At 37.7% G+C, this 13,131-nt stretch overlaps 1 protein-coding gene and 1 long non-coding RNA gene across 2 annotated transcripts; one reads left to right on the top strand and one right to left on the bottom strand.

The window, feature by feature from the left end:
• Positions 1 to 534: 534 nt before the first annotated feature.
• LOC121412478 lies at positions 535 to 5,130 on the bottom strand. Its single transcript, XM_041605291.1, has one exon. The coding sequence runs from the start codon at positions 5,128 to 5,130 to the stop codon at positions 535 to 537; it is 4,596 nt and encodes a 1,531-aa protein (XP_041461225.1).
• A 2,856-nt stretch (positions 5,131 to 7,986) lies between these two features.
• On the top strand, positions 7,987 to 8,830 carry LOC121412539. Its single transcript, XR_005969631.1, has 2 exons — positions 7,987 to 8,026; positions 8,478 to 8,830. It is a non-coding gene; the product is annotated as an uncharacterized LOC121412539 (long non-coding RNA).
• Positions 8,831 to 13,131: the final 4,301 nt, after the last annotated feature.

Genomic DNA, 13,131 nt, shown 5'->3' with positions numbered 1-13,131 from the left:
AAAACATATGCCAATACAACAAGGTGACTTAACTCTGCAAGACTTTTTTGTCTTTTTATATACATATATATATATATATATAACCTTTCCATAGCAACATAAAAAATGAAATTAAGTCCTTCAATGCAAGAACTTTGATCCAGCTTCATGTTTACAAATGCAGAACCTGAAGAGAGAAAAAATAAATAAATGAAGAGAACAAGAGTTAGAATATGTAGACTTGTTAGAACATAATGAATTGTTCCATGTAATTGATATATATTTTTTTTGTCATTAAAAGATAGTTATTAATAAACTATTATAGACATCCATCTCAAAACATTGCTTGACCACCTGGATAATGGAGTAAAAAAAAGAAAATCACTTTTCTTTTAAAATTATTATTGTTAGTGTTATTTTTTTTATTATGTGAATACTAGTTAACGACCGGTTTGCAGCTTTCTGGTTTTTTTTGTCGGTTTTTTTTTTTTATTATTATTATTGTTTTGTTTGTTGTTTCTAAGGAGGTTATTTGGCAATTGACTGTAGATTTGTCTAAACTCTAGAAAGCGTATCCGCAATAACATTGTCATTTCCTTTGATATGAGTCACGTTCAGCCCATAAGGCTGAAGAAACAGACTCCAACGGAACAGTCTCTGATTCTTGTTCCTAAACCTTTCGAGGAAGGTTAGTGGATTGTGATCCGTGAAAACGGTCACATCGGGGCAGCTACTCAAATACACATCAAAGTGTTGAACTGCCAGCACCAGACCTAGGCACTCCTTCTCTACCGTAGAGTATCTTTGCTGGTGTACATCAAGCTTCTTCGAAAAGTAGCTCACAGGTTTCATGAAACCCTCTTCATCCAACTGAAGGAGAACTGCACCAACTCCTACCTCACTTGCATCAGTGGCCAGTAGGAACGGATGCTCAAAATTAGGAGCCTGCAACACAGGCTTTGAGATCAGAACAGCTTTCAATTTCTGAAAGGCAATCTCACAGGGTTTGGTCCAATCAAACTTAGTCCCCTTCTTGAGAAGATCTGTAAGAGGAACAACAATGTCACTGAAATTAGGAACAAACTTGCGGTAAAATCCACACATGCCCAGAAACCTCATCACCTCCTTCTTTGTGGAAGGGGCAGGGAAATCCACAATAGCTTGGACCTTTGCCTCTCGTGGGGCAACGCATCCATGCCCTACTACATGACCCAAGTAAGTAACTGTCGCCTGCGCAAATTCACACTTTGACAAATTCACAACAAGTCCCGCCTTGGTCAATCTGACAAACACATCTCTCAAGCAAGTTAGATGATCTGACCAGGTATCACTAACTACTAGAATATCATCAAGATATACTACAACATTGTCAAGTCCTGCAATTACACAATTCATGAGCCGTTGAAATGTCGCTGGAGCATTCCGCATGCCAAAGGGCATAACCCGACACTGGAATAACCCCTGCGGGGTAACAAATGCAGAGATTTCCCTTGCCCTCTCTGTTAATGGCACCTGCCAATAACCTTTCATCAGATCCAGCTTTGTGATATACCTTGCATTGCCAATCTGATCAATGCAATCCTCAATACGAGGTAGCGGAAACGAGTCAGGTTTTGTTACAGCATTAACTTTCCTGTAGTCAATGCAAAAACGCTGACTCCCATCTGGTTTTGGAACAAGAACTACAGGTGAGCTCCAACAGCTCTGACTAGGCTCAATGACACCACATGCAAGCATATACTCAAGTTCCTTCCGCACTTGGCTCTTCTTTCTTGGATTCAAACGGTAGGGATGTTGTTTAATAGGCAGATGATCGCCTACATCAACATCATGAATAGCCTCTCCGGTATATCCCAACTTATCTCCACATACTTCAGGGTAATCAAGAAGTATTTGTACTACATCCTGCTGTTCAAAATCTGATAGATGACCCAATATCTTTGAGGGATTAGCCATCACATGTGAATTATTCACCTTTCCAGACATCCCTTCACCAATCTCCGCTTCCACTGGGATTTCAAGTTCTCCAGGAATATGTTCTGCTGCCTTTTCACAAACAACAGCAACTGTCGCCACCTCGTCACGATCATAATACTTCTTCAGCATATTAATGTGGCAAACCCTCTTTGTTTTTCTCCTGTCTGGAGTACTCACAAGATAGGTTTCCTTACCCAAGTTCTTCTCTACCACATATGGCCCACTGAACTTAGCTCTGAGAGGTTCACCCTGAATGGGCAGTAACACAAGGACTTTGCTACCAGGCTCGAATGAGCGAGGTTCTGCCTTCTTATCTGCACGGGCCATCATTACCCTTTGAGACGACCTCAAATGTTCCCCCGCGAGTTCACACGCCCTCAAGAGTCTTTCGCGAAATTGTGACACATAATCTAGCACATTCCCACTCTCCACCTCAGACTCTGACAACATGTGCTCCTTCACTACCTTGAGAGGACCTCTTGGCTCATGGCCAAACACAAGCTCAAATGGGGTGAATCCTGTAGATTCATTAGGAGTATCACGAGAAGCAAATAAGAGGAAAGGAATACCCTTTTCCCAGTCTCCAGTGTTCTCAGAGCAGTAAGACTTGATCATTGTCTTTAAGGTCTGATGGTATCTCTCAAGGGCACCCTGCGACTGTGGGTGGTAAGGTGATGAGTTCACCTGCTTGATTCCTAATTGATGCATCACTTCCTGGAATACACTAGATGTGAAATTAGAACCCCTATCCGACTGGATGTCTTGAGGGAGTCCATAGCGTGTGAAAAACACCAAGAGGGCATCAATAACTGTCTTAGCCTTAATGTTCCTCAATGGAAAAGCTTCTGGAAAGCGTGTGGTTGAATCCATGACAGTAAGCAAGTACTGATAACCTGCCTTGGTTTTTGGCAATGGGCCAACACAATCTATCAATACACGGCTAAATGGTTCAGGAAAAACAGGAATTGGAATAAGTGGGGCTGGCTTGATGTGATGTTGTGGCTTGCCCACCACCTGACAGACATGACATGACTTACAATACTCAGACACACACTTCCTAAGCCCAGGCCAGTAGAAATGGGCCCTAATCCTGGCCACTGTCTTCCTCACACCTAGGTGTCCAGCAAGGGGAATATCATGAGCTAACCTTAGAATCTCTGCTCGATACTGAGGCGGGACAACAACCTGATCCACGGCCACCCAATCTTCATCAGCTGGGCGACCAGGAGGACACCATTTCCGCATCAACACACCAGACTTAATGTAATAACACTGTGAGACCTTCTCTGCCTCTCCTGCTGTCAGAGCAACACGATACAAACCTTTCAAGTCCGCAGCTGACTGTTGGGCTGCAATCAAGGCAGGCTGGCTGAAAATAGTCCTATCATCACCAGACTGACTATTCATACTCTCACTCAGATCTCTAAAAACTGTATCCCCTAAATCTATGTCACCACCATGTTCAACCTCTCTCTCATCTCGCCCTGCCATAGCCTGTGCCCTGGTAACCGCACAAGATGGAAAAATACCCGGGATAGCTGTTTTCAAAGCCTCTGTCTTGGAATCCACTACCGGCACGTCACTCAAAACAGTAGATGGCTGCACCTTACCTCCAGCCAAATCATTGCCAAGCAGCATTGTGATTCCCTTCATAGGCAATCGAGAAACAATGCCAACTGTCACTCTCCCAGAAACCAGCCCACTACAAAGTTCTACATCATACAGAGGAACAGATTTGAAACCTTCATTCACATCTTGGATCAGAGTTCTCATGCCCGTGAAACAAGATTCCAAGGATGACTCATCAGCAATTAATAACGTCTGAACAGAGCCAGTATCTCTCAAAATCACAACAGGAAATTCTTCACCATCAACAGTGAACTTCACCGTGCCATCAGAAATAAATTCCTTGTATCCTTCATCCACCCCATCATGAAACTTGTGCTTCACCCCATCAACACACACAGGGTCTCCCACACAAACCGTAGCCGGCCGAACAAAACCGCTGGCCTGGACTTTATTCTGACCAGTATTCTTGTCCTTTAGTTTCTGACAGTGAGAAATAAGGTGCCCATCCTTCTTACAGTATGCACAAAACAACCTGCCCTCTGGTCTAAAACCATTAGACTGGCTACCACCACTCAACTTACTCTTTGGTGACTTTGACCTCTCCACGTCCTTATGTAATGTCTCGGACCTACTCCAACCAAAACCACTCGCTAACGGACTAGGAGGTTGAAGCTGCGACGCGCTACTTCTATGTGACAATTCATACCCATCTGCCAACATTGCTGCATTTCTGACACTAACAACAGCATGATCATTCATGTATGTTTTAACATCACGGGACATGCATCTTGTGAACTCATCAATTAAAACAACCTCACGCAGTGATTCATATGTCATCTCAATTCTCAGAGACCGGATCCATCTATCAAATGCAACCTCTTTGCGACGTGCAAACTCAACACAAGTCTCTGCAGGATCCCTCTTGAGATCACGAAACATCTGACGGTATGCCTCTGGGACTAGCTCAAATGCCTGAAGGATGGCATCTTTCATTTTCCAATAATCAAAAGCATGATCATAGCTCAATGCAGACACGACAGACTGTGCCTTGCCTGAAATGACTTGCTGAATGAGCAAAGCCCAGTCACTTTCAGGCCATTCCATTTTTCTAGCCACCCTCTCAAACAAAAGAAAGAACGAGTCTAAATCAGTCTCATCATACTGTGGAATAAGCTTTACCCTGGCAGAGAACCCAGCTTCCATCGACCTTTTCTCTCTCTCACCCAACTGCCCACTCTGAGACACCATTTCACTATGACGCATCATCTCAAACTCCAGTCGCTTCCTTTCCATTTCCCTCTCATGCTCAGCAGCTCTCAGCCTATCTCTTCTTTCTTCTAGTTCAATCTGAGCCAGTGCAAGCCGTACCCCATCACTGTCAAGTTTAGTTCTGTCATCACAATCATCAGAATCACCACTCACACTTTCAGGCATCAATTCTGCGCGGGCCGCAATAGCAGAAAATAGCTCTGCCTTAGTCTTCAAACCCGAAAGATCTAGCGACATTTTTCGTCCAACCGCTATCAGATCATCTTTACGCAGCTGACGCAAGCGAACGAGTGTAAGGTCTTCCTCCAAAAATGTATCTGCGTTAAACTGAGCCATATTTCTCTATCGAGTAAAGTGACAGAAGGAATATAAACAAAAAGAAAGAAAGAAGATCCAGCAATATTTAGGAGACCTTTTACACTGTCTAAAAAAAAATGAAAAAAATCATGAAAATGTCATGTGATGAAGTTTCTAAACCAAAACTAGCTTAGGCCAAGTATGATCCAGTCTAACAAGAGACAAAAAAAAGTCACACCAAAAACTCCTCTAGAATGGCATAGGACCTGATTAAAGAAGGATAGGTCTAAATCATTGAAGTAGACAACGTTACGAATTGAAGACTATTCAGTTGCCGGCCAAACTTATCCAGGCAATGAACAGACTTACAGAGCAGTATCGCAACGAAAAAATGTCCTAGAAGAAAGTGCAGGAAAAAATGCACAATAAAAATATCAAATAGCACCAGCCATTAACGACTGCAGTACAAGCTATTTAATAAATAGACCTAAATCCTAAAATCAAGATCATAACGCCTACGCTACGTAACTACATGTACGCACAGAGCTCAGACGTAGCCCATAGAGACTGGGAGGCAAAAGCCATAGCAAAGCAGAGAGAAAAACCCGACATCAAATTAGATACGTGGGACAACCACAAAAAACCAACGCGAGATCGGACACAACCCGAGCAAGAAAATGGCTTGGAAAATCATATTTCGGACAAGCCCCCATATGTCATATCAGGGAGGGGAGCTTAAGAGAACACCCTACCTGGTACGACTATCACAACAACTACATCAACAATACAAAACAGAAAAGAGACGAAAATAGAGACAAAATTTGTAAAGTTACCTTAACACTTCTTTTAATACGCAATGAGCGCCCCCATGCGCTGACAAATATCGCACATGTACATGACAACCTGATTAGAAGAATTTCCTAGTTGCATTCCAAATGATAAGTAGAGGAAATGAGGAAAGTAGGACAAGGGTCTATGCATTCGTAAGTGTCTTTGTGGAAATCATATGGTATTGCTTATTTTCAAAGGGAAATTAATTTGGTACATTCCTACAAGTGTTTGCTAGCATGTACATGTAAGGATGTTCTTGTGTCATTAAAAATGAAAATGTCAGGAAAGTATTTTTGAGAGGTTAAAATTGGAAACCAGAAAAAGTACTAAGTGAATGACAGAGAAAGAGAAAAGGGGAGGGGAATAGGAGAGAGAGAGAGAGGGTATGATGGTAAGATGTGTTCTTATTTGAGAACAATTTTTCTTTAGTAAAATCACTACAGAATAACTTTAGATTGGAAATACATACTATAAAAAACATTATATAATGTTGAATTGTCTTTCTGAAATTTTCACATCTCAAAATGTGTTTTTGATGTACTCGTATATGCAAAAGGGGTACTTTTCCTTCGATGTTATAACTCCTGTGGAGCATTTCATGAAAGCTCTTTTCAAGTGATTTTTACTGATAACTTGCTCATAACCAATCAGATGTATGGATTCCAGTAGCTTACAACATCTGTTGGTCAAATCATTGACAAAACTCTGTGTGAAGAGTTTCCCTGGACCGTCTGCTTGTAGCAAGGCTTTGTCAAGTATCATTCCATTGCCCTGTTTAACTGTACAGTACTACTGTAAATATGTACTAAATGCAACTGAATAGTGAATTGTATTTGTGGATGCATTTCAAATGTATCAAGTATCTCATATTTTTTCAAATCAGTGAGTGTTTTTCCTGAAGTAATCATCGTCCAACTCATTTTTTATTTATTTCTTGTTCTTGGGGGTGGTCATTGGAAAACATGGTTCGTTATGATCCGTTTTGTTTACTGTACAGAGTAATTTCCTTTGCTTTACAAAGCACAAACTCTATTCACCTTGTAACTTTAAATTGTTACAGTTATTCCAGCCTATATAAAATGACACTGTAAATATTCCTATTCTCTATGATGGGAAGTAAACAGATGCCTTTAGGTCTTAACCTAATTCCATTTTTATACTTGGCCATTTTCAAGCATTTAATTTGTTAAGTATAAAGCCACACGTGTGCATACTTTGAATATATATATATACTGAAATAGTAATATATTCTGGAGAAGTTTAGAGTATTAAGAAATATATGCAAATATATGGATTTGTACATGAACAGTTATCAGTATTTATCGCAGAGATTACTAGAAATAATATTATGTCATATTTCTCAATATTAATCATTATTTCTCTTCTTAACACCCCCATCCTTTGAAGGGGGGACTAGAGAAATCAACATACTCTGGGGGTGCAGTCAGTCAGTTGCGAATCTTGTGGATCAAACTATTTTATTAGTATCTGCTGAATGCTCATTAGACTTGTCACAAACATTGCTCTTGGAGTGAATATGTGCAAGACCCATGATTTAATGCATCAGATAATATATTACAATGGTAACAGCAGTCAACAAAACATGAAAAATGCTTGCGTATCAAACTACTTCCTCAGTTTATTACCAATGCTCTTGAGACTTGGCTCACGTAGAGATCGGAGTGAAATGTGTTTGGTATTGCATTGCCATTCCTCAGATAAGAATGTTGTGATAGGGCAGGGGTATTGATCGCCTTCAGTGATATTTCTAAAATATGATTTCCGTACACTAAATTCAAATGATTGAGTTGAATATTTATATTTGTTATTAAATTTCTAGAAACATGGTTTTGGGGACATATGCTCTTTGTTAATACATGTTTATTGTTCTTGTACGAGTATCTGTATATTTATGTGTTTTAATATTTGGGATTTGTATTGTTTTGTCTTTTGTACTTTTCAATATTTCTCAGGATAGTAGAGGTGTTGTGGCTCAGTGGATAAGTCTCCGGACTGTGAACCACAAGGACCGGGGTTCAAATCCCACAGCAGCACTAGCGTCCTTTGGCAAGGCGTTTATCTACATTTGCCACTCTCGATCCAGGTGTAGTAAATGGGTACCTGGTAGGAAGAAATTCCTTGGAATGCTCGATGCGCCCGATCAAGGTAGCCGTGCTAAAGCCGGGGTTATAGTATGCAGCGCTTAGAAACATTTGTATTAAGCGCTGTATAAATGTTGCATATTATTATAGTTGTGCTTATCAGAGGCTGTATTGTAACGAGTTAGTTGTATAGGGATATTTACACTAAAAGTGAATTGAATGCTTAGCAATTGATTATATAACAAATTGTCATGATGATTGAATTGATGACAATTTACAATCAATTGTGAAAATTAATCACATGATAATAATAATTATACTTGCTTATATAGGGCTTAATACTTACTTTGTCAGAAGTCTCTAAGCGCTTTACAGTATATGCAGCATAATTACCCTGGCTTTAGCAGTGCAGCTGTTACGCGTGCTGCGTTTCAAGGAATAAATTCCTGCCAGGTACCCATTTACCTCACCTGGGTTGAGTGCAGCACATGATGAGTCATTAAGCTTTGTGTGATAGTATGAAAATATTGATATTTGATTGGTACTACCAATTACGTTGTAATGAAAAGAAAGAATATGGTAAAGTAAATATTCAAATAATTTAATCTTGATCTCTATCAAAAAATCCTTGTCACAGATTTGAAGAATATGGTATTCTGGCCAACTTTTTAGACGTATGAAGTTGAATTAATCAGAGCATTTCTTGTATGAAAATTATTCAGAACTCAATCTGGATGATTTGAATTAAATATTATTTTGAATGATTTGAATAAGATGTTCCAAGATATTTATAAATCATTCAAGAAGAAAAAAATCTTATACCTTTTCTTGAAATAGTAATCTATTCAATTAGGATATTGTTGAAATTTTGAAGATAAGTCATTATCAAATAACATTAATCATTGTATGACATAGATATGAATGAAGATCTGTCAATTATATAATATACGTATGTTTGGTTTACTGTAAAAGAATGAAAGAACTATGCTGTGATATAAATATAGGCACTTATTGATTTGATTGGACATGATTGTCAATTAAAAGGTATCTAGAAATGTATATTATCATATTTAATTTAAAAAACATGTAGTCTTCCAGACAGTTAATGCCAGGGGTGTTCAGAGTAATGATTGTTGATTGTGGGCCACAATGATCCTCATCTATCATAATAATAGATATATCAGATTCTTACGTACATGTATCACATATTAATGTATATCAACTGTAAAATCAATTTTATGTTCTGTCCATCTTAACTTCAGAATGAAATTTGTACTCTTCAAATTGAGATATCTTTTGTATAATCTATGATGTAGTCTTTTAGTATACCACATTCCTAATGATTACTTGATACTTTTCTTTAACTCTTGATATTATCAATAATTTTTGTTTGTTATCCTGACTGCCAAGAAAGGATGAATGTTTTCTTGTGTTAAATCAACATTCTGTACAATGTATGAGTAGTCTCTGTATCTTTGTGTGTGCTTCTTTTGTATTCAGTTTGTTTGTTTGTTTTATCAGTATTTGGTGAAGGAGAAACAGGACAGGCGAAGAAACCTTGTTAGAGTTTGTATCCTTGTTAGTAAATTTGTTGGATTTTGTATCCTTATTTAGTCATCTTTTGTTGGATTCACATTCCATTACTTGTGTATGTCTATGGTCTTGTGTAAGTTTTCTACAGTATTTGTTCAATTTTGGTTTCCTCTTTGTATTTTACATCAGTTGCAGCTACCTTTTCTACTTCATTTCTTCAAAGGTATTTATTTATGCGTGGCCCTGAAACAGAAGAGATACAATCGATTGTAGAATTAAGCATAGCTACAGTCTATGGATAGCTTTGTACAAAAATAACGATCATTATGTCTTTGATTGAATATCTGTATGTTACAGGGCCTTCAAAATGTTGTTTTTGGTTTGAGAGCAAGTTAGTCTGGAAGATTTAAGGGTTAGAGGTTGTATTGTACTTCTCTACTGTCAGACTGTCCAGTGTTTATATATATATTTGCTTGAGAAGCGATGTATCTGATATAACTGGACACTGATATTTCTTCATTGATATAGAATTTTGTACAGAAGTGGTATGATAGTGCCAAAGAGTCTATATATTTATTCAAATTTTGACTACAGCAATAAATAACAAGTTTATAGTAAAATTATTGTTAGTTTGTGTTTCATTTCTTACTCAGTTGTTTTCATGCCCAAATATTAAAGTAGAAATTAAAGTATTAAAGTAAAACTAGACATTTTCATTATCAATCTCGAAGAATTTGAAATCACAGAAATGTAAAATTTTCTTTTGACTGTTGATAACCAATTTTATTCAAAGTTCCTAGCATTTCAAAATGGTAGATTCCACTTGGATGCAAGGTGTTCTTTATGCTGGGAGTCTACTGGGCTGGTGCCAGTTTGTCCCATTTTGAAATTTTTGTCGTGCCAGATTCAATTTCTGGCACCGTTACACAACAGTTGGAAGACGGGTTTGAGCCACTAGGTGCCACAGCCGTGTTGCATTGGCGCAAACTGGCGCCGGCCCAGTGGACTCCTAGCATGAGCTCTTAATGCAATTTTCACCATTTACTTAATTTTTTTTAGCACATCTCATCTTATTGTCCCCCCCCCCTTCATTCTTCTCCCTCTTCTGTTCCTCTCATTTCTCTCTACTCTCTCTGTCATGTCTATTGCCCACATGGTCAATTTTCACATTTTCTTATCATTTTGCGCTTTGTCAAATAAAAACTTTGGTTCATAAACAGTTCATCTCAAATATGACTAACTTTAGACTTAACTGATTGTAGACAAACTCAGATTAGAACATGTGGAACACAAAATAGACGAAATGTTGCTGGCTTTCCATACAGCTTAAATTGCTTACAAGTACCGGTAAGACCAAGGAAAGAGCTAAAGCAAAATTGTACAAGAACTCTAATATGGTACAATCAAGAAGACCAATATGATCACAAAATATAACTTTATTTCAATCCACCACTTATTGCAATACTGTATAATTCATACCACTTGGTCAACTTACTAAGCTTATACAAGCATATTGTGAGTTTATGAGGATTCCAGAACATTTGCTCCAATGACAATTCCTCCACTCTAAATTCCAAACACTAATCGAATTGCTAACTTCAAACCCTGGATAAATACTGTACACCACCCTAAACAGAACATAAAAACCCTATTGCAACCCTAATCCTACATCTTGGATGAAATTAGGACCGGAGAAATTGTAATAGAAGTATGCCATTACACCATAATTAGAGTGGTTACATCGTTCCAAACCCTGATAAATGTAAATTGTAGATCATATATGACCTTGGAATATTATACAGATATTGCCTACCTAGAGTTTGAATATAACATTTCATTTCCCTGACAGAGTTATATTTTTCCCCAAGGAATTATATTTTACCCGAAGTGTGCAGTGTTGAGGGAAAATAATCTTCGAGGGAATGATAAAGCTTTGGAGGGGAGTTAAAACGTTATTAAAGAGATAGACCCGGCAACATCTGTAAGATGTTGTTGTTCCACTTTATGTTTGTCATTTTGCCTCCAAGGAAGATTCTGCTAGGATCGAAAGCTTAGGCCCCTTTTGACTCTCTTATTTACTCCATTGGCTCTTTTTTTAGATCAGCAGTTTTCAGCAGCTTCTTTTTGCCAACATCTGTAAGAGTCTGCATTCATCATACAGCTTTATGATTAACTCGAAATGCTTACTGCAGCTCTGATCCATCTACGACTACGTCATAATACAAATTTTTGGAAAAATACAGAAATGTATGATTTTTTTTCACACCATACACACTGTTATTCTTGAATGCAGAAAGTTCTGTATTTGGTAGAGCCAATGCTGGGAAATAATATCAAGAAGTGCAAACTCCAACTGCAACTTATGGGTAGTTGTGTGGTGGAGGGTAAATTATGTGGACTTACAGATATTGCTTCCCCCGCTTTAGCTTTGCCGAATGTAATACTTGCATTTCAGGTATAATCTCACAGTGTACATAAGCTTTCATGCACCCACTAAAACCAGCTATGGTACATTCCGTAGGCTGACAATCACGATGACCCAGGCCAGAATCAAAGTGAACTCTGTGGTGATTCATAGTTAAAATCTATTTTAAGTCATAAAAATAAATACATTATCTGAAAACTCAACTGGTGAAAGGCTTCTTAATATTAATTTCAGCAATGATTGATCACCTCATCAATGCTTTATGACCTTGCTCTATGTTCTGGCTATGCATACAATTTTATTTTTTTAATTCTTAACATCGTAAAGCAAAATCTAATATTTCAGGGTTTGTGTTTACTTAAATATTTGTAATACACAACGGCAAACATGCTGAAGACGAGTGATTTTACAAAGCACAACCATGTAGGTCTCGTCTTGGACTTATATCTCAAAGAATGTAAAAAAATTATCTCCACATCGGAATACCACAACAGAGCAGACACTAAAATTAGATTTCATATCCGCAACATAGAATCTGCAGGCAATAAGTTTGTTAATAAAAAAATAGAAAAAAAACAACACAAAACTAAGAGTTTACAGCCCCAAACTGATTAACCATTAGATGACAAAAATTGATGATTATGATTCAGCAGAGAGTGCCAACTTTTTCAAAGTAATTCACAAGGCCCCTAATAGTCGTAAATAGTCGCTTTTTAGCTATAAACCATAAATGTCTTTAATACTTAACTTCAAAATGATACATTCCTAATAAAAGAGGTTCAAGAGAATTATTTTAAATATTCATCCATATTTTCATACAAGAATGTGAAGCCTCAGTGAAATGATTATGCTACACAAATAATTCAATAAATAAAGTTCATCAAATAAATGACTGTTTTAACAGTAAAGAAATGAAAACAGAATGAATTCATATTGCAACAGATTCATTCATAATACTCTGAGATTTTTTCACTTGCGGAAAAAAATCTACATATCGTTTTGCACACTGAACTCTATAGAGTGGACTTAGTGCATTATGAATCAAATCTATTAAAGGACAAGTCCACCCCAACAAAAACTTGATTTGAATAAAAAGAGAAAAATTCAACAAGCACAACACTGAAAATTTTATCAAAATCGGATGTAAAA

This window comes from Lytechinus variegatus, chromosome 4, assembly GCF_018143015.1.
Source record: "Lytechinus variegatus isolate NC3 chromosome 4, Lvar_3.0, whole genome shotgun sequence".
Taxonomy (NCBI): Eukaryota; Metazoa; Echinodermata; class Echinoidea; order Temnopleuroida; family Toxopneustidae; genus Lytechinus; species Lytechinus variegatus.
The sequence above is the reverse complement of the archived record's forward strand: the minus strand, read 5'-3'. Positions and strand labels throughout refer to the sequence as shown.